This window comes from Tupaia chinensis, unplaced genomic scaffold (genome assembly GCF_000334495.1).
Source record: "Tupaia chinensis unplaced genomic scaffold, TupChi_1.0 Scaffold139757_1, whole genome shotgun sequence".
NCBI lineage: Eukaryota > Metazoa > Chordata > Mammalia > Scandentia > Tupaiidae > Tupaia > Tupaia belangeri.
In genome coordinates this window covers 413,395-434,317 of record NW_006199637.1, presented here as the reverse complement: position 1 = coordinate 434,317, position 20,923 = coordinate 413,395, and the positions used below count along the sequence as shown (strand labels likewise).

Below are 20,923 nucleotides of genomic sequence, written 5' to 3'. Positions count from 1 at the left end.
AAAAAAGATGATAAGAAAATATGTAGAAATTTAATAATGATTCTCTCCCAGAAATGGGATTGTGGATGATGTCTATTCATGAGTCTGATTTTTAACTGAGTAGGGATTACTTTCATAATTAGAAAAAGTATTAAAAACTCTTTTACTACTATAAGTAGGAAACTTACATAAAGCTGTAAAACAAATTTGTTATGCATATTTCTTTTTCTTTTCTTTTCTTTTTTTTTTTTTAGAGGTTTTTCACTATAGGGCGCATGTGCTCACCAGACAGACAGAGAGAGACAGAGAGACAGAAGCGAGAAATCACCCCCAAGGGGAGATGGCCACACCGCAATCCCGTCTCCTCCATTCTCTTCTCGGGATCTTGGGCACGCATGCACACGTGCCTGGTGTGAATTTAAGCCACCAGGTCCAGGATGCGAACCACGGTCGACTACTGGGAGTCCAGCGACATAGCCATTACGCTAACTGCTGGTTCCCTTATATTTTATTTTTCTTCATCTTGTCCTTTCTCCTACGGCAGATTTTACGGCCGGAAGATGGTGAATATCTTGATGGCAAACGCTAAGTTTGATGCATTTCTGAAGCAGTCCCTCCCATCTCACGACTTGCGGAAGGTCATGGCGGCCATTAAACAGAGGGTGAGCTGCTGAAGTGGAGTGGTCTTTAGGGGTGGGGGTGTCAAAGCTGAGCTGGATAGCCCTTATGTGGGTCAGGAGAGTGGGGAGTGGATTTCTCCTGATTTCCATCCCCTGTGCTCATACCTGATTCTGCCTCTCTGCTAATGTTCCTCAAGCTTCCCTGGGCACCTACCACTTTGTCAGGTGGGGAGCTTGAGCTCCACCCTAGCTACCTCTAGGGCTCTGGAAAACTCAGCTGGGAGCTCAAAACTCTCTTGGGGTCAGGGGTTATTTCTCTTGTTCTGATCTGGGAGTTCCCCAGATGCCACTCTTTTTGGCTCATGTTTTATGTGTATTTCAAGGGACTAGAAGATAATGATGAACTTCCATCTGCCAAAGGCCAGAAGGTGTCCAGGAGTCTGGTGGTGTGTGAGAACGGGCTGCCCATCGAGGAAGGGTATGGCTGCTCTTGTCTCTGTGGGGCTCTACCTGCAAGACTGCCCAAGAGGTGGCCTGCTTGCTCATGGCCAGGGATAACTCTGGCCTGGGTGTGAGGAACCAGGGTCCAGCTGAGACCTAATTGGGTCTAGAGTACTAAGGGATGAAATGTTAGTCGCCAGAGGGCGTGGTGTACTTGCCAAAGAGAGAGAGAAAGAGAGAGGGAGAAATTATCCTCAATGGGGGCATGGTCATGCCACAATCACTTGTCCTCCATTTCTTCATCCTGTCAGGATTTTGGACCCACATGCCATCCACATGGTGTGTTTTTCAAGCCACTAGGGCTAGGATAAATACAACAGCCAGCCAAATGGGATCTGGCTCCCTTAACTGCTAGGCTATGAGATTGCTCCACTAGTGGGTAAATTTATAGGATATTTTCCTCCACCCATATCTTGGGGAGACCAAATCCTAGGTTCAGGAGCCTCTGTCAGAAAGTTGGTTTCTGGGGACCAGCAGTTAGCATAATGGCTATGTCGCTGGACTCCCATGTAGTTGACTGCAGTTTAAGTCCTGGACCCAGTGGCTTAAACTCACGCCAGGCACACGTGTGTACGTGCCCAAGATCCCGAGAGGAGAATGGAGGAGAAGGGATTGCGGCGTGGCCATCCCCCTTGGGGGATGATTTCTCGCTTTTTGTCTCTCTGTCTCTCTCTGTCTTTCTGGCGAACATACGTGCCATATAGCAAACACCTCTCCAAAAAAAGAAAAAAAGAAAAAAAATAAAGTTGGTTTCTGGAGACCTGGCCAAGTGGCTGCAGTTCTGCTAATAGAGGCACGGCGCATTGCTGGTTGTGTTCTGCATGAACTCGGTGTTTCTCCATTCACTTAGATCACCAGGTTGGCAGCCAGGGACTAGTCCAGTGGGACAAAGAGAGATGAGAAAGCATGGGCTGAGGAACTGGAGAGTGGCTGCTGGGAGCACTGCAAACCAAGCAGGGATTGGTGGCCACTGTTGTGCTTAACCCTTAAGCCCTCTGCAATGTCCTGGAAGGATCAAATCTGAACTTCTTAGCAGGGCATCAGGGAAGCCCCACCCACTCTCCAGTAGGAACTTCCTGCACGCTCCCACACATCCTCTCTCAGCCAGACCCGGGAAGCTTGTGTTCCCTGCCTCTGTGTCCTCGCTCCCTGCTCTGCCTTTGCCTCCGCCATGCTCTCTACACCTAGGACTTGCTTCTACAAGATTCCGTTCACCTGTTGCCTTCCCCAGGAGCTCTGACACCCTGTGTCCCATGCCTGTAGGGTGGACAGGCTGCCTCCCTCTTCTTCATACCTCCGTCAGCCCAGTTGACTTCCCTGTCCTCCCTGACCCCGTCTCTCGTTTCACTGTTTGTGCCCAGCATGGCTCTTGGCATAGGAGCCAGTGTAGCGGATGCAAAGACAAATGAGAGAGGATGTTAAGCTCTGTGAGTGAGATCTGGGAATACAGCCTGCAGCTACTCTCAGACTGGCTGGAATGGGCTCAGGGTTGTGACAGGCATATGGGATCCAAACGTGAGAGAGTGGGCCTTCTTCTCATTTGCCCTCAGTGGCTCCTTCGTGTTAGCAGAACCTAGCTGCCCAGGATTGGGGTACAGGCACCAGGCACAGCTGAGGTATGACGACTACCAAGATCTTTCCCCACGCTTTGATTACTTGTGCCATCTTTTCAAGGGTATCTACCCCTTCCCCATTCATCACTAGTATCCTGAAAAGAGAAAACAAGGGCATGAGAGAGAGAGAACCCTGCTCCCTGACAAGGGAATGGATCCCTAGGCAATTAGATTGTTGTCCCCTGAGGAAATGAGATGTCCAGAGTTCCCCAGGCCAGTATTTCCAAGCAGCAGGTGAAAGAGAAATTGGGGGTCGGTTAAGGTGCAGGTGACACTGTTGTCTGCCTTGCCTGCCTTTGGAAGAGGGCATGGGACCAGAGGTGTGTTCCCCAGGGTCAGATGCTCCTTTCACTTAGGTTTGGCTCCAGTGGCCTGCGGCTGGTGAGGCCACGCTTCTTTATGCGGGGTGGTGGTGCTGAGATGGTGGAGCAGCTGCGGGAGCTGACACGGCTGCTGGAGGCCAAGGACTACCAGTCTCGAATGGAAGGTGTGGGGCGTCTCCTTGAGCACTGTAAGACCAAGCCAGAGCTCATCGCTGCCAACCTGGTCCAGGTGAGCACTGCCCTCCCCGTCCACCCTCCTATGTCTCCTCTCTGAGTGCAACTTCATTGTGGAAAACTCTCAACAGGTTGGACATTGTGCCAGACTTCTTAGGGTAAAAGAAGCCTGATACCTGCTTGTTTTCCAGTTGGCCTTTATAATGCCAGTTACTTGCTAGTGGCCAAGGGAGTGAGGCCCTGTCTTTTGCCAGGTACCTTGGATACCCTGGATGTCAATCATCCATCCGGCAGATTTATTGCAAGGGGGATAGGAGGGAGAGGACACTGTGGCTGAGACCGTGGGTTGCTTTGGCTAGCTATGTACATAATGCTTGGGGGTGGAGCATGGGGTTGAGTCACAGTAACTGGTCAGGTGGGTTAAGAGCAGATATAGACCTTTCTCAGACGGAACCGGGCAGATGCCTGCTTTCTCCTGGTGTGAGGCTGCTGATGGCAGCCCTGTAGTACAGTAAAGACACAGGCTCGGACTCAGTAGACCTGGGTGTCCCTCTAAGTTTCTCATAGCTGTGTGATCAGAGGCAAGTCATTTGACCTCTTCGAGCCTCAATTATTATTACTGTTTAAGGAAAAGTGGGTGAGAATGATCTTACCAGCCTGTGAAGCACATGGTTAGAAGATCTTTACTAAAAGATCTTTTAGTAAAGAGGAGTGCCAAGTTCCCACCAAGATGCTCTGATGCTTGGCATGCAACGAGTGTTCAATACATGTCAGTTACTCCCTCTAACCTCCTCTCCCTCTTTTGAGGTGGGCTCTTCATCACTGAGAGTATTATGGCATGGTAGGATGATCTCTGTCAAGGGTGGTTGGTTGGGGCCAGTGAGCTCCAGGGTTCTTCTGCTGTGGGACTCTGGCCCAGCCTAGTTCCATGGGCTCTTGGTTTCTGTTCCTTCAATAGGTCTTTGATGCTTTCACCCCAAGGCTTCAGGATTCCAACAAGAAAGTGAACCAGTGGGCGTTGGAGTCCCTTGCCAAGATGATCCCCCTCCTTAAAGAGAGCCTATACCCCATGCTGCTCTCCATCATCATTGCTGTTGCAGACAACCTCAACTCCAAGAACTCAGGGATTTACGCTGCTGCTGCAGCTGCACTGGATGTAATGATTGAGAGCCTGGGTGAGCATCCTACCTTCCTGCTTGGGAATCAGCAGAGGTTAAACGACCTGGTTGGTTCTTGGGCCATACATTTTTCTCAGAGGCTGTATAGGGCAGGAGTGGACATCCTAGGGCCTTTGGGGCTCTTGGCTAGCAAGGTTATCACTGTCACATCCACCCATGTGTCTTGATGATTAGATAGAGAATCAATGTGGAGGCGACCTAGTCTAGCCTCCCTGTAGACAGGAGCAAGAAGTGACTACAGCTGGTGAGTCAGGTGAGCTGGAGAAGGCTTAAATTAGGCCAGGGCTGGGAGGAGGGCATTTGTGTGATGGATAGGGAGGGAGGGTGGAGTGAAGGTTGGAGAAGGGAAGAAAAACCAACAAAAAGAGAACAATGGAAGAGGCAGCTGGGAAGGTGACAGCGTCTCTGTTCTTCACGTGCATCATGACTTGCTTCTTGAACACCAGGTAGAATGGTAGGTTCAAGTACCTCTCTCCTATTCATTTCAGAGATGATTAGAAGGAGTGCTGTGGTGTGTCCAGCACATATACTGAAGTGCAAGTTCGTAACTCCCAGTGCATATGAGAAAGCGGTGCACAAGCAGGTGTATGTCTAGGTCAGTAGGATGCATTTTTCACAGATGAACCTTGCCTCAATGCAGGGGAGTTTATCGTCTGAGGACTGCCTTCGCTGGCCTCGGTGCTGTGTGTTCTGATGAACACAGAGCAATGTTTGCCTTTAGTGTTTGCAACCATCCCACGGTGAGGCTGGAAACAAGTCCTGGCACACTCATCCCTCCCTCCTCCCTCCACCCTGGCCTGGGCTCAGCTTCCTGGGGCTGTGACAGCAGCCGTGTCCTTGGCTGAAGCCTCCAGGAGAAGTTTCAGTTACAAATCAAAGGCCTGGTCAGGCCCTTCCCTGCCTTTTGAGTTCATAAATATTGTCAATTTCCCCTCTTCATCTCAGAGGGAATTTATGATTTGCTGAGTTTGTTGCTGTAGAACAAACAATATAAATCCAGCTCTAAATTATGGCTTGTTCTCAGCGCTGCTCTGGGTAAGTGAGATTGCTGTTGCCAATAACCAAGGCTCTTGGTAAATCACCGCAGGCCCTGGATTTATTGGGAAAGCCTGCACCAAGCAAAATAGGCTTTAGTTATTTGAAGAGGATAAGCACCCTTGTCTGGGGAGAGGAAATTTTAACTCTTCCCCTTCCAGGTGTTTCCGTTGTCACTTTTGCTGTTGGGCCAACCTCCTTGAGCAGACAGGACTTTGGAGCTTCGGTCAACAGAATCTGGTGTCTCATATTGTCATAGACTCAGGTCCTCTTATGCCCAGAGACCCGTTGTGCCCACTTGGGCTGGGTATTCTGGGAAGAGAGCCTGAGGATGGTCTGCTTTCGTGACCTGACCATGCCTTAAGGGGTGCAGGTGCCAGGAAGATGCCGACAGTTCTCCCTTCTGGGACAGGACCTGGTGGAATATGGCTGGTGATGCCTCTCCTGGCCCATCAGCCACAGGCGTCAGTGTGGGGAGAATGGAGGCAGATGTGAAGGGCGCTGCTTTCCTCTCTCCCTCTCAGGTCCGTGCTTAGACTAGGAAGGAATGATGTGGAACCCAAGGGTTGAGTGGAGCCCAGTACATCCCTGGCTAAAGGCTTCTATGGAGCCCAAAGAGTGGAATACCCTGTCTTGGCTCCAGGTAATCTCTGAGCTGGTGTGGCAGTGGGCTGTCTGGGTCAGATGGCTTCGCTGTGAGCCACATTCTCAGCCCAACTGGCAACACTGACTTTGAAGGTGTTCTTAACTATCAAGTGACAAGCCGATTTCTACATCATGTGGACTAGAACTGGGGGAATTTAGATTATCCACAAGGGGGATTCACCATTGCCAGGGAGTACCAAGGGTAGAGTCAAGCTCCTTATGTGAAGTGTTCTCTTTTTTCTGCCTGGAATGGTCTAATGTCTAACCGTGGTCTGCAGAGGAAAAACGGGTGTGAACGACTGAACTTCTCAGTATCCCAGGGGACTGCGTGGCAGCGGCAGACACTGAGGCTGGTGGGACAGGGAAGAAGGGGCTCAGTCTTCCCAGATCACCCAGGCTGAGACTGGTGGTGCTAGTGGTTTCTTGGGGGTTTGGGGGACACTTAGCACCCTGAGGCCCCTCTTGAAAGTGGGGGATTCCTGGAGGGGTCATCTCCCAAGCCTTCTTCTTCATGTCCCACAGGCGTGTTGGGCACCAGGCTGGGGAGAAGCTGCTAAATGCCATGAAATGCTGAGATGTGGCGAGTCACAAAGCAACAGCACAGCTCCTTACTCTTTTCTGCTAAATGTGGGGTTGAGGGTATCAAGAACAGGGCCCGGCTAGGCTGTCTTCTGGCACAAAGTCCACATCACACAGTCTAATCAGGGAGGCTGGCCTTCTTAGGCGACCTCTTAAGATCCCTCTTGACTCTGGAATTCAGTGATAAAGAAGACCCATTAGTCAAAATCATCTCTTCTTTTTCCTTAGTTTTCCCCAGGGTGGGTGGCATCGAGTGGTGTGTTGATTGACAGAGCAGATGGAGATTTCGGCTCAGGTTCCCTCTTTGGGAGGGCAGTGAGGGAGGAGGCATGTTGGCCAGCTCGCTCCCTGACCCCCTGCCACTTGTCATGCCTGCCTGGGGGCCCCTTTGGGGTTGAGGCTCAAGTGGCACCCTTCCTAGTCAGCACTGAGACCTTCTGACTTCAGGGAAATTATTCCAGGGATTAAGGAAGTTCCTGAGCAGCCTGTCTTTGGGCACTGTTATTGGGTTAGTTGCAGAAGAAACTTCGCTAATTAAAACATCAAGCTGCTGACGGCCAATCCCCTCCTGGTCAGACCTCTGCATCTGGCTTCTCAGGACCAAAGGGATTCTCTTAAATTAGACCAGCCACTGGCCAGTGCTGGTGTGAGCAGATAAGCTTGGAGTGGGGGTGGCTTCAGATCTAATTTTGCTATTTTGCTCTCTGACTTCAAGTTTATTACCTTGCATAAATTATATGACCAATATTATATATTGTTAATGGAATTTAAAAAGTCGCCCATGATGCCCTTCCAGTATACCAACTACATAAAAATAGCTCTGTTACTTTCTCATCTCCACGTATACAAATTCACCTGGTTAAAAATCCTAATGTAAATTCCGTTTTGATTTGGCTTTTTTTCATCTAACACTACCCAGTTTCCTACGTGACCGTGTAGTCTTTCCAGTTAAATTAGAAATGTAAAGTTCACTTCCACCACTATAACAGTCATACTTATTAAGCAGTGAGAAAGTGGAAATTACAAAGCATTTGGAAGGAAAAAAAACTCGCTTATAGGTCAAGTCCTGAAAGAAACCGTTATTAACATTTGTCGTTTTTCATTTTCGATTTTGTTCTGTGCCAATTTGTGTACGCAGTTGTGGTTGTATCACACATTTGCATTTTCGTTCTATTAAAATCACAGCATTCGCATCTACATATACACATATACGGTCACTTATAACAGCTCTGTCACCTGGCAGACCACAGCTTATGCGTTTCTGTGAAGGTGGGTCGTTCCCAGTCCTTTCCTGAGAGAACATACCTGGTGTCAGCAGCCGTGGAGACTTCGGTATTGTTGGGAGCTCAGTTGGACTCTACTATCTTTGCTGCCACTGTTTACGTCACTATGATTTTTATGCTTCTTTAAGAGCTCTTACATGGGGGCCAGCAGGTAGCATGGTGGTTAAGGTACTAGACTCCCACATGGCCAATGGCGGTTCAAGTCCTGGGCCTGGTGACTTGCTTTCTCACTTTCTCTTGTGCTCTCTGTCTCTCTCTGGCCAGTGCAAGTTCCCTATAGCAAATTAATAATAATAAATAAAATTAAGTAATTCTTAAAAGAAGAAGAGCCCTTAGATGTTGTCCTAATAGCCTGAGGATATTGTGGCAGAATGGGACAGCTGTGAATCCTTTTGGGCTTCCGTCTCTTTGTGGAGAGGGAGACCCGAGCCAGGGAGCACGGGGTCTCTTGTCTTCCAGTGCTGATTTCTCTCCATGGCAAGGCCAGCCATGGCTTCCTTGTGATATGAAAACCTAGGCCTAGGCTAACAGAACATGAATATACACACACACACACACACACACACACACACACACACATATATATATATATTTAATGGAATTTAAAAATTCACCCATGATCCATGATGTCCTTCCAGTATATCAACGACATAAAAATATCTTGGTTACTTTTGATTTGGCTTTTTTTCATCTAACACTACTATGTTTTTTGAGAGAGAGAGAGAGAGAGACAGAGGCACCTTCAATCGGGTCTTTACTCTGCAGTCTGTCCCCAGATCAGCTGGCCTGAGTCATAGGCCTGTGATTGGCATGCTTGAGGAGGTCTTGGGAGGTGAACCCAGGACCTTTCTCGTGTGGGCCCAGATTAACCACAGTGCCACCACCTAGCCTCGGTCATGATTTTAAGTTTTCTAAAGCTAGATTCCAGTCTCTTAATGGTCTCTCCACCATGAAGGATGCTGAACTTTCAGAGGACTTTAGTCATAACAGTAATGTTGGTTTGTTGGAAAAGCATGGTGTATTTTTGCATAGAAAAACTTACAAAAAACACATGATGACTTCCCCGACAACCTAACACATAGCAATTGTATGCTCTGAGCACTGTGTTAACTCCAGGCCATACACGACTCATTTAATCCCTTAGTAACTCTGTGAGAAAGGTATTAGCATCACCCCGTTTTATAGATAGGCAAACCGGGGCATCAAGAGGCTAAATGGCTGTCCAGTGTTATACAATAAAGCATGAAAGAACCAGTATTCATGGGACCAGCAGTTAGCGTAATGGCTATGTTGCTGGACTCCCACGTAGTCGACTGCGGTTTGAGTCCCGGACCCGAGGCTTAAACTCACGCCAGGTGCGTGTGTGTGCGTGCCCAAAATCCCAAGAGGAGAATGGAGGAGAAGGGATTGCAGCGTGGCCATCCCCCTGGGGGGTGATTTCCTGCTTTCTGTCTCTGTCTGTCTGGCGAGCACACATGCTCTATAGCAAAAACCTCTCAAAAAATAAATAAATAAATAAAAAGAATCAGTATTCAGACCAAGGAACTCTACACTGAGTCTATACTCTTAACCGCTGTGCTTGAACTTGAGTGAGATCTGACTATAAAAGTGGCCAGAGAAAGACAGGCCAACTCCCTGGGCATAGTGCTCCGGGGTTTAAAAACCAGCTTGAGCTAACTGGGTCTCTATTTTGACACAGTGCCAAATACTCTGCAAGCATTTATTGAGTACCTGCTATAGTACTCTGCAAGTATTTATTGAGTACCTGTTGGTGCTAGGCACTGTGAGAGCATAGCCTGGCACAGATGGCTGCCGAAGGTACCTTTTCAAGTCACTTCTTCCTGGCTCTAGAAGGCCATGTCAGGTGCCAAAAGGAAGGGGCCCCAACTCTCTCCATGTGCTAGACTGAGCATCGCAAGAGGCTGCCGAGGAGGCGGAAGTCCTTGTCTGCAGATAAAAGCTCACGGTGAATAGTGGGGCTGAGACTTAGAGAAGCACCTGGAAACAATAACACAGGTGCCACTGATATAAAAACTTATTTTTACACAGTTATAGCTTTAGTGAAACACCCCAAGACCACTCCTTGCTAACTGTAATGTTCTGGAAGCTGACATCTCTTTTGCCTCTCAGGACAAATTATTTTAAAGACTCCTGCTTTGTGGATGGAGCTTTGCAAGCAGCAGAGCTGTTCAAATGCACATGTTCTCCTCCTTACCGCCCACAGGCCTCAGGAGAACAGGGAAGGAGGAAACAGCTTTTAGCTAGATTTGTTGCCTGATAGGAAAAACAAACTTTCAAGTGAACATCTGTGGGGAAGCTGGGACTCCATGCTGAGGGGTTAAAGGAACTTGGTAAAGTCTTGGAAAGACTTCCCCAGGCAGGTCTTTAATCTCGGTCCCCTGCAAAGAAGCCAGCCTTGAGATGGTCAGTTCTTGGATCCTGGAACACCCTTGCTGAGGCTGCTGCGGTGTCACCTACATAGCCTCCTGCCCTCACCTCCCTGACTAGTGGAGGCAAACCCCACAACCACACCCCTCAAAAATGCAGTCGTTTCTAGCATCACCTTTCCTTGAATTGTGCGGTGATCTTTGAGGCTGTAAGATGCTGGGAGCTGGGCCAGCAGGTGCTGCCACGGCAGAGGCAGTCCAGAGGCTAAGGGGAGGACGCTCAGATCTTGTGTGTTTCCTACATTAACACACCTTCGTAGGTAGGCTAGGGCTACTTGCTCACTCTTGTGAGGAATGCAGGACTTCACATTTAATAGTCTGAGAAACCAGGAGATGATGTGGGCTAGAATGAGAGAACAGGCAGCTTCTAAATTCAGCACACACAGGGGTCTGCTGCAGGTGTCTTTAGGAAAACATCCAAGAAGCTGGAAAACCTCCTTCTACCCAAAACACCGCCTACCCCATCTGCTTGTGGTTTCACCAGTAGTGGTTCATTTCTGTACAGACACTCCTACTATTTTAGATCTCTTTCAAGATACAGATGGGAGGTTTTCAGTCCCTGTGTTTCCCGAACAGGCGTGCCTGGGTTGCAGAGTGAGCTGGGGCTGGGTGTGGCCGCAGGCTGGCAGGACTGGGCAGGCGAGGGTGTTCCTCATTTCCCCATGCCTTCTGAAAAGTGAATTGGGGCATATGAACTGCTGTTTTCGCTGGTCTGTGTTTGGTGGATCTGGGACTCTTGACTACTTGGAGTTTACAAGCAAGGGGGAACTCAGACCTACAGTGAGTGAGCTTATATATAAACTACTGAGGATAATACGTCCCCCCTGGGGCCAGAGGGTGGTGAGTAGTAACGCAATGCTCTGCAATGCTGGGCCCACATGGGAATGTCCCAGGTTGCCACCTCGAGGCCTCCCTGTGCATGCTGGGTACACACACTTGCTCTTTACCTGGCCTGGCTGAGGCTGAGGGCAGATCATGGTGTGAAGACCCTATGGGGGAGGCCTGTCTATCTGTCTCTTTCTATTTCTCTCTCTTTCATGGAAGAAATAAACAAATTGAAAAAAAAATATAAGCCTCCTCAACTTGCATATTCCCTCCTGTGGCCCTACGAGAGCCAGGCAGATGCTCTGTTCCTGAGAGGAGACCAACCAGCCTGGGCTCCTAGGATATGGGACTGTCAGTACTAAGATGCGACAGTCCCTGGCAGACCACAGCCTGGGACCCCCAGCCTCTTGATTGCAGGAGCCCAGTGCGTCCCATCCCATGTAGAGTTCTTGCTTAGGTGCCTGTCTTCCCATCAACGTGATGAGCCTCTTGAGAGGGACCAGGTGATCATGTTTTACTTACTTCTAAGCTCCATGTCTGTTACATAGAGGAATGCTCAGTGCCGGGGGGAAGGTGTGGACATGTCTTATTGGATGGAGCATGAGTTCAGGCTTTGAGGAGAGCCATGAATTCCTTTTTAAAAATATTTTAAAAATATTTATTTTTAATTATTTATTATCACCATTCTTAATTTTGACCAGAGAGAGACAGAAAGTGAGAAATCACACCCCCCGGGGGGGGATGGCCACGCTGCAATCCCTTCTCCTCCATTCTCCTCTTGGGATCTTGGGCACGCACGCACATGTGCCTGGCGTGAGTTTAAGCCATCGGGTTTGGGACTCGAACAGTGGATGACTACGTGAGAGTCCAGCGACATAGCCATTACACTAACTGCTGGTCCCACCATTCTTAATTTTGACCAGAGAGAGACAGAAAGAGTGAGAAAGCAGGTCAGCCACATTGGAGTCTAGCACCTCAACCACTACGCCACCTGCTGGCCCCGATTTTGGAATTCTAATCCCAACCCTTTATTGATTTTGATGTGACCATGGCTCAGTGCCTCAGTTTGCCCTAAAATAATATCAGTATATCCATCTATGCACCCAGCCATCCATCTCTGTTATCTGTCATCTAGCTGTCTCTGTCACCTACCCACCCTCTTTTGCCCCAAGCACAGACGATATGAACCAGATTGTGGAAGTAAATGAAGTCTGTTTGGGAGCCAGTTTAACTCTTTAGGCCTCTCATTCTTCCTCAAATACCCTTGGTACTTTCACTTTCTAATGTGGCTCCACTGTGATCTAGAAAAATTAATTTCCTAAAGGCCTCTTCGCCAGGCAGGTCTGTGGGCAGCAGGCACTGTGAACACTCGGGGCTGTTGCTTGGTCCACAGCACTGTGGTCACTGATCTTCTCTGTCTTTTTCAGACAACCTTTGCCTCCTACAGGCATTTGCTGGGCGGGTGCGTTTCCTGAGCGGCCGTGCGGTGCTGGATGTCACAGAGCGTCTGTCAGGTGGGTCCCCAGCCCCCCCTCTCCAGCCTCCCAGTCCAGCTCTGTGCTTCCCTCCTGGCTTGCGGTTGGACCACCCAATCACTTACCTTAGACCTGAAACAATCCCTAAAGATCATTTAAAGTTTTGGGACCAGCAGTTAGCGTAATGGCTATGTCACTGGACTCCCATGTAGTCGACTGTGGTTCAAGTCCCGGACCCAGTGGCTTAAACTCACTCCAAGTGCGTGTGCGTGCGTGCCCAAGATCCCGAGAGGAGAATGGAGGAGAAGGGATTGTGGCGTGGCCATACCCCCTGGGGGGTGATTTCTTGCTTTCTGTTTCTATGTCTCTCTCTGTCTGTCTGGCGAGCGCACGCGCCCCATAGCAAACACCTCTCCAAAAAAAAGAAAAAAAAAAAGATCATTTAAAGTCTTGATAATCTGCTTTTTTGAGATAATCTCTACTTTTCCAAGAAGACAATCTTTGTTTCTGACCAAAATGAGGCAGAACCCCAAAGCTTTTAAGAAATGATTGTGCGTGTCTTCCTCTTTGCAAACAGAGCTTCCTTTAGCCCTTAGAGCGCCTCTGTGAGAATCAGTAAGACTGGCCACTAGACAGACACTGCCCAGTGGGTGCGTGACTCAGTCCACACACAGCAGTCATGAGAACAGAAAAGTGATCCCTTCTTTGGTGTACACAGCCTGGCAAGCAAAGCACTGGCTGGATTTCAAGCCTGCTTGACCTCTGGGCCAGGTGCTGGGACTATAGGAGAGAGGTGTTCAAGAAGTTTGTGAAAAATATGTGTTATTTAAAAACTAAGAATGGATTTCATTTTTTTTTTTTGCACCATAATAAACTTGTACTTTAGTTCTCTTTTCCCATGAACTTTTTAAAAAGAGGTTTTTGCCATAGGGCATGTTTGCTCGCTGGAGAGAGAGAGAGAGAGAGAGAATATGAGAGATCCCTATGCAACCCCTTTTCCTCCTGGGATCTTGGGCATATATGCACTTACGCCAGGCATGATTTTTTTTTTTTGGAGAGATTTTGCTATAGGTCATGTGTGCTTGTGGGCAGGGGGAGGGAGGGAGGAAGGGAAGGAGAGAGAGAGAGAGAGAGAGAGAGAGAGGTAGGTAGGTAGGTCATCCCTCAGGGGGTACGTCCACACCACAATCCCTTCTCCATTCTCCCCTTGGCATGCGCACACATGCACCAAGCGTGAGTTTTAAGCTACTGGGTCCAAGACTCAAACTGACATAGCCATTACGTCATTTGCTGGTTCCCCTCCATGAACTTAATTAATTAATTAATTTATTATTTTAATTTATTTTTATTATCATCATAATCTTCTTTATATTACATTGGATTGCATATAACTTTACAGTGTATTACATTGCTTTTTCAAAAGGGAGTGCCATGCAAGTCAGTCAGTACAAAGACATTAATCTCCCTGCTTCAACATTCGATATCTTTTCATTATTTTTCCCAATCATTATTATTATTATTCTAATTATTTTTTAAACAGTCAATCACCGTTTCTCATTTTGCTTGTAAAAAGACTTTACCCATCATGAAATACTTCTCAGAACAATCCAGTTGAGAATACTATACATGTCATCATCAATAGGTAATAAGCCATATCTGTTTCCCACTAACGTCCTGTCTCTCTATTTGTTCTCTTGCTATCTTTCTCTATCCTCTCCCATGAACTTTTTGAAATCCTTTTATATTAGAGATCTGCCTTGGCCTGAATCTGCTGGGCCTTGTTTGAGCTTCAGCTGAGGGAAGGTTGCTTCAGTTCTATTTCTGCTTTGACTCTGCAGAATAAGCCTTGAGTAATTTGATTCCAGGGTTGAAACCTGTCCCTGTGGCCCAAGAGTTGGCAACACAGAAAGGACATAAGCTTTGGGGTCAACGGACACACTGAACACCTGCCAGCTCCCACAGGTTATTAACATAGGTCTATCATCTCTTTTGCTCCCTGATCCACCCTGATTTTGGTTGGCCTAATCAAGGGAGGGGACAGGAGGACTCAGTCTATTTTCTGGACTTCCAAGAGGCCTCTTTAAATACAGATGAATTGTGCCACACCCTGCTTACATCCTTGTGTGGCTTCTGAGTTGTCTTCAGGGTAGTGCCCTGGCGCCCTGAATGGCCAACAAGATCTGGCACTGCCTGCTCTTGCTTGTTCTCTAACTGTGCCCCTTCTTCACACCTCCAGATATATGCACTGGATCATTTAAAATTTTTTCTTTATTTATTTATCTCTATTAATTAATTTTTCCCCCACACAATCACTGTATTATTACAGCATACCAAATGAATTTTCCCATCATGAATGCACTGTATATTGGACCAGACAAAGATAGTACCATATGCATTATCATCAGCAGATAATTTTCCATTTTTGTGTCCCTTAAATGTTTTGCTTCTTTCTTTTCCCCCTTGATTCCTTCCCTCCCATCCCTTTATTGCTCATCACTCTCCCACACTGTCTCTAGTCTCCACACTTTCTCTCCATGACTTTCTACCTTCAAATCTTTCTGTTTCTGCCATAGAGTGCAGACATTCAGTATATATTGAGTGGGGACATACAGTGCCTCTCTTTCATAGTCAGGCTTGCTTTGCTTAGCAGTAAATCTTCCATATTGTTCCACTTTCTATCAAATGCCAGGATCTCATTGTTTTTTATGGCTGAGTAGTATTCTGAAGTGTATATGTGCCATGCTTTTTCAACCCATTCATCTGTAATCCTTATCACAACCTCATAGGGATGATGTACATTCTGTTATTATCCCTCTTGCAGAGATAAGGGAAATGGGGCTCAGAAACATTAAGGGCCCAAGGTCCCTTGGAGAGTAATCCAGGATTTGTCCCAGTAGCCTGGTTGTGGAGCCAAGCCCTCCACACTGTGCCAGGCTGCTGCTTCCTGAGTGGTCCCTGCCCTGCCCTCCTCAGCACTACCATGCTGCTCTCCTCAAAGCAGCCAGTATCCTACCCTATCACCCTGCCAGCTCACATGTAGCTCATGTCCTCTCTCCACCCAACTGGGCAGTGTCCACTTGGTTCTGGTACCTGCTCCCCTGCTTCCGCCATCTTCCTCCTCCTTGTGAGCTTCTCTAGAGATGTCCCACATTAGTGTCACCAGTCTCAGCCCTTGCCTTTGCAGGCTTAGGTACTTGGGGGTGCACTTGGGGTGCTCTCTATGTGCTCCCTACTGAGGATGTCGATGCCTGAGTCTGGTTCCAGCCTCACTTCTTTCCCATTGCTTGCTCCTGGGGGTGCTTCTGGGCCCTAGTTCAGTCTTCCCAGCATCCCTGGAGTGAACCCTTATCTCTGGTTTCAGCGCCAGACTTTCCCAAGTAGGTGGGGTGAATAAGAATGGGTTGGGGGTTTTGATGGCAATCACAGTGCAATGCCATGGGTGTCTTTGGGAGAGAATAGAGACACTGAATGAGGACCACGCTGTGGACTAGACAAGGAACCTTTTCAGTTGCTCAAAATCAATCGGCCTTCTCTGAGGCAGAACATTGCCTGTCCTTGCCTAAGTAATTCCACTCAGAGGTGGGTGAGTGTCCTCACTTTAGATGATCCACTTACTGTCATTTTTTTTTTTCTATTTATTTTCAATAGACCTCCAAAACAAGATTTTCCTATAGCTCTTCTACTAACTTGGTGTCTGCCAGAAAAGAAGAGAATTTCCATTGACACCAGGCATGGACTAATAATAGCACGGCTTAATAGGAGTAAATCTTTTGCTAATTACTTCAGCTGGCTTCTAAGCTCGAGTTTAATGGGGTTTGCTTCTCATGATGGTTCCCAGAAGGGCCTCTGCTGCCTTTGCCAGCTTGAGGAGCTGACCTCTGCCAGCCAGGTGACTTCCACATCTTTGCACCTGGGGAGTGTGGCTCAGGTAGCCTGAGTTTTGTCAGTCAGGATGTGAGCCCAGAAAGAAGCATTGGCTTGTAACATGAGCTTCTTCCTGAGGTAGAAGCTTCTAGAGCCAGAGTGTAAATATGCCTTCTTCCTACTTGGAGGGCAAGAGTCCAGGCAGGAGGAGCAGGTCAGGTATAGCAGGATGTGGAAGGGGCATGTTTAGGGTCAGGTGGACCCACTCACAGGTTAGGGTGGAGAATCTGGACCTGGGCCTGGTTCTTGGAATACTTTTCCCTTTTTATGTATTTATTTTTTCCCCCTAATTTTCGAAATTGTATTAGAGTGATGCATTTCATGTTATGTGTATTTAAATACACTTAGTACACTTGTAATGTTGTGTACCCTCACCATCACCCATTTCCAGAGCTCTTTTCATCTTGTAAAACCGAAACTCTGTCCCCATTCCACATTGCACACTAACTCTGCAGTCTCTGCCCCCCAGTCCCTGGCAACCACCATCTCACTGTCTGTGTTGCTGACTGCTCCAAGGATATCATGTATGTAGAATCATACAGTATGTGTCCTTTCTTGTCTGGCTCACTTCCTGTAGCATGATGTCCTCATGTTCTAGCATGTGTCAGAACCTTCTTCCTTTTCAAGGCCAAATTGCATTCCATTGTAAGTGGGTATAACATTTCATTCACCCATTCATCCCTGATGGACACTAGGGTTGCGGCCACTTTTAGCTCCTGTGAGCAGTGCTGCTATGAACACGGGAGTGTACGTGTCTCTGTGCACTCGCACCTTCTGCTGCAGGTGAGAGCCCAAGGAGATTCAGGAAGCCCCCGAGGCATGGTTGCTTGGTGTGGGCAGTTCATCAGGACCATTTGTTTTCTTCTGGTGCTCTCTTGCTGCTCCCCTCCTCTCCTCTCCCCCATCACCCTGCCCTTGGGTTGACTGCTTCCTGTTACCTGAGCTCTTCCTCCTAAGCCTGCTTCAAGCACAGGGAACATAACTCTTTCTATCTAGTGCCTTTCTCTGCTCCCTTTCTGGGAGCCTTTTCCAGTGACTGCTGACGTGTCTGGGCTGACACCAGGGTTCCTTCTCATAATGAGGATCACTGCCACGTCTGAGGGTTCTGTGACACCTGTAGGTCCCCAGGAAGTCCGAAAGTGTGGACTGCAGAAACCCTGAGGGCAACATGCACCTTCCATGAGAAATGGCACCGTGAGAGTGCCAGGCTGAGCCAGAGGGGGCTCAGGAATCCTCTTTGGTTCCCCATTTTCCCAGGTTAGCTCTGAAATCAGTGGGGCCCCTAGGGACTGCTGGGAGATTGGATGATCAGAGGACAGATTGGGAGTTTCATTAAAACTCCAGCCTCTGAAATGTGGAACCCCGAGAAGTTCAGGGGGCAGCATGGCCTGGAGGGAGCCTGGGCTTCAGAGCCAAGACAGATTTGGCCTGTGTCCCAGCTCTGCCTTTACCAAGGAAAACTCCTTGACGTGAGTCTCGCTTTCCTTCTCTATTAGGTTGTCAGGGAAGTCATGATGTATTTTTCTGTTTCCATGCAAAAATGCATCATGACTTTCCTGACAACCCGATAGAGTGGATGAGTGTCCTGCATCTCAGGGGTGCTGTGTGTGTGGAATGGAACCACAGGGTGAAGATCCAAGGCCTAGACTCAACTGGTTCCAGGGGTGTGGCTTGACTCATGGAACCTTCTAGTTTCTTTGCCCCCTAAATCAAAAAAGCACGGCTCTCTCTCCGTGTTGTTGGCTATCACCAGATCTCTTGCTTTGGTGGGATAATAGGTGTGAATTGTAAAGGAAGCATCTTTAGTGCTAATGCCCGTGGGGGACAGCAGTCACAGCTGAAGGCTGGAGCAGCCCCCTCTGCAGGGGCCTGGATAGTCCTCATGTGTGTTTTTTTTTTTTTTTCTTTTTTTGGAGAAGTTTTCGCTATAGAGCGCATGCACTTGCCAGAGAGACAGAGAAAGAGAGACAGAAAGCGAGAAATCACCCCCCAGGTGGGATAGCCACGCCGCAATCCCTTCTCCTCCATTCTCTTCTCTGGATCTTGGGCACGCACGCACACGTGCCTGGCGTGTGTTTAAGCCACCGGGTCTGGGACTTGAACCATGGTCGACTACATGGGAGTCCAGTGACATAGCCATTATGCTAACTGCTGTTCCCCCCATGTGGTTTTGACCTTGACTGAAGCCTCACTTTTACTGTGATGATAGAGGGTTAGCCAACACGTCCAGTTTCCGCCTGGGCTTTCTGCAGTTTGGAGAGGGATGGGACCCTTGGGTACAGGATATGGGGGCGGGTGCTCATCACTAAAATGGAGAAGCTGTGCAGAGCTCAAGGGTTTACAACATGTTCATACCTCATGGAAAACTCCTGCTGGTCTTTTGAGGCTTGGCATCCTGGCGTTGGGCAGGCCATGCGGGTTGCATCCCCTGCTGGCTGTTTCATCTGTCAAAATGCTTCATTCGAGAGTCTCGACTTCTTTTGCTTGTACAGCTTTCTCTGTGTTTATGGGAGCTCCCTTAGGTGGTGGTACAGATTAGTGCAATACTACTGCTAAATGCCACATGTCACCAGGTAGGCACTTGCCTATATTAATGATTGAACCTCTAGCAGTCTTGTGACCTCAGTTCAGGATTATTATCCTTGCCTTGCAGATTTGGAAAAGGTTCAGAAAGGCTGAGTGACTTTCTCAGGTTCACACAGCCAGTAGGTAAAGAAGGTAGAAGGTAACCAGGGGAGTCTGCCTCTTTCCTCTCCCCTGGGCTACAGGGGCCCATTATGGTTATCTTGGACTATGGGCACTTTAGCCTTTGCATAGCCTTTCCTCCATAAAAATTTTGAGAAAATTGCTCACACACACATTTTAGACAGCGTCTTCTATGTTGCCTAGGCCAGTCTTGAGCTCTCGCTATCCTCCTGCCTCAGCCTCCTGTCACTGAGATTAGAGGTGCACGCTGCCATGCTTGGCTAAAAACTATATTTCATGACTGGTTGGTATACATATAAATAAAAATATAAACCAGGCTGGGCATATTCATTATTTTTCTTCTGTTGTTAAAAGAAATAAAAACAGGGGCTACTGGGACATCATAGTTAAGGCTCTGGACTCCCACATGGCCAACCATGATTTAAGTCCCAGATCTGATGACTTGAAACTCATGCCAGGCATGTATGTGTATGTGCCCAAAATCCTGAGAGGAGAATGGAGCAGGAGGTATTGTGGTGTGGCCATTCACCCTGGGGAGTAATTTCTCACTGTCCATCTCTGTCTCTCTCTGTCTCTCTGGAGAGTACATGTGCCCTATAGCAAAAATCTCTCCCAAGACAAACAAACAAAGAAGAAACGAAAACATGTTCACAAGCCTCTAAGCATGTCATGGACCTTAGGCATGAGCCTGGTGGGGATGCCAGCTCTGCTGGGCCGCTCACCCTTTGGGGGACAGAGCTGGTGTCATGACAGAGGATGGCATGAGAGGAAGAGAGTGCCCAGCTCAAGTGACTGTCCCTCTTTTCTGCCCGACAGTGCTGGTGGCCTCGGTTTACCCGCGGAAGCCTCAGGCTGTGGAGCGGCATGTCCTTCCCATTCTCTGGCACTTCCTGAACAACAGGATCGGGAACGGCGTCCTGCCTGGGCACAGTGGGAATATCCGCACCGCAGTGCGCCGGCTGTCCAGGAGCCTCCAGGAGCAGATGGGCTCCCACCTGCAGGACTTCGCCTCTGGCCAACCGCAGCACGTGCTCAGAATGCTCCAGGAACTCTTAGACCAGGAGCCCCCGGGAGGCAGCCGCAAGGTGGCTGGCAGAACCACAGCGCCGGACAGCAGGCCCACTGACAGCTCACACCCCTTTCAACCGGATTAAAGATGGATGTAAAATGGACAATTATTATTGCCTACCTTATTTTATTTTTATGATGGACTAATCTCCTGGTCTACTTTTCTGCTTAGAGTTCCAGATGTATATAGTATATTTTGAAGTAGAAATAAAAGAACCACTTATTTTTCTAATGTTTTATTATCTTGTACTTTTTGAACCCTAGAGAATTTTCCAGTAGCTAGGCTTGTGACCAATAAAATGAAACATGACAATGGCAAAATCATTTCTATATTGAGATGAAGCGTGAGGAATAGAAAGGGCAGCCCATCCAAGGGGACGGTCCCCCATCTGTGAGCAGCAGACAAACCCTCCTGGAACCCAGAGCCCCTGGGTTGGTGGTTGAAATGTGGGCCTTTGTTATCAGCCTGAGTGGAGGTGAGTATAAGAAAATCTCTGGGGATGCTGTCCTTCTTCCACGCAAAATCTTCAGCCCAGCATCTGTGGTCC

General features: G+C 48.2%; 1 protein-coding gene across 1 annotated transcript in view; it reads left to right on the top strand.

The window, feature by feature from the left end:
* The window catches only part of TOGARAM2 (TOG array regulator of axonemal microtubules 2), a 69,698-nt gene extending 49,152 nt beyond the window's left edge, over positions 1 to 20,546 (top strand). Inside the window, 6 exon segments of the mRNA XM_014593098.2 lie at positions 524 to 641; positions 983 to 1,077; positions 3,070 to 3,265; positions 4,169 to 4,385; positions 12,630 to 12,716; positions 20,124 to 20,546. Of these exon segments, the coding sequence (XP_014448584.2) occupies positions 524 to 641; positions 983 to 1,077; positions 3,070 to 3,265; positions 4,169 to 4,385; positions 12,630 to 12,716; positions 20,124 to 20,461 (1,051 nt within the window). The 3' untranslated portion in view covers positions 20,462 to 20,546.
* The last annotated feature ends 377 nt before the right edge of the window (positions 20,547 to 20,923 follow it).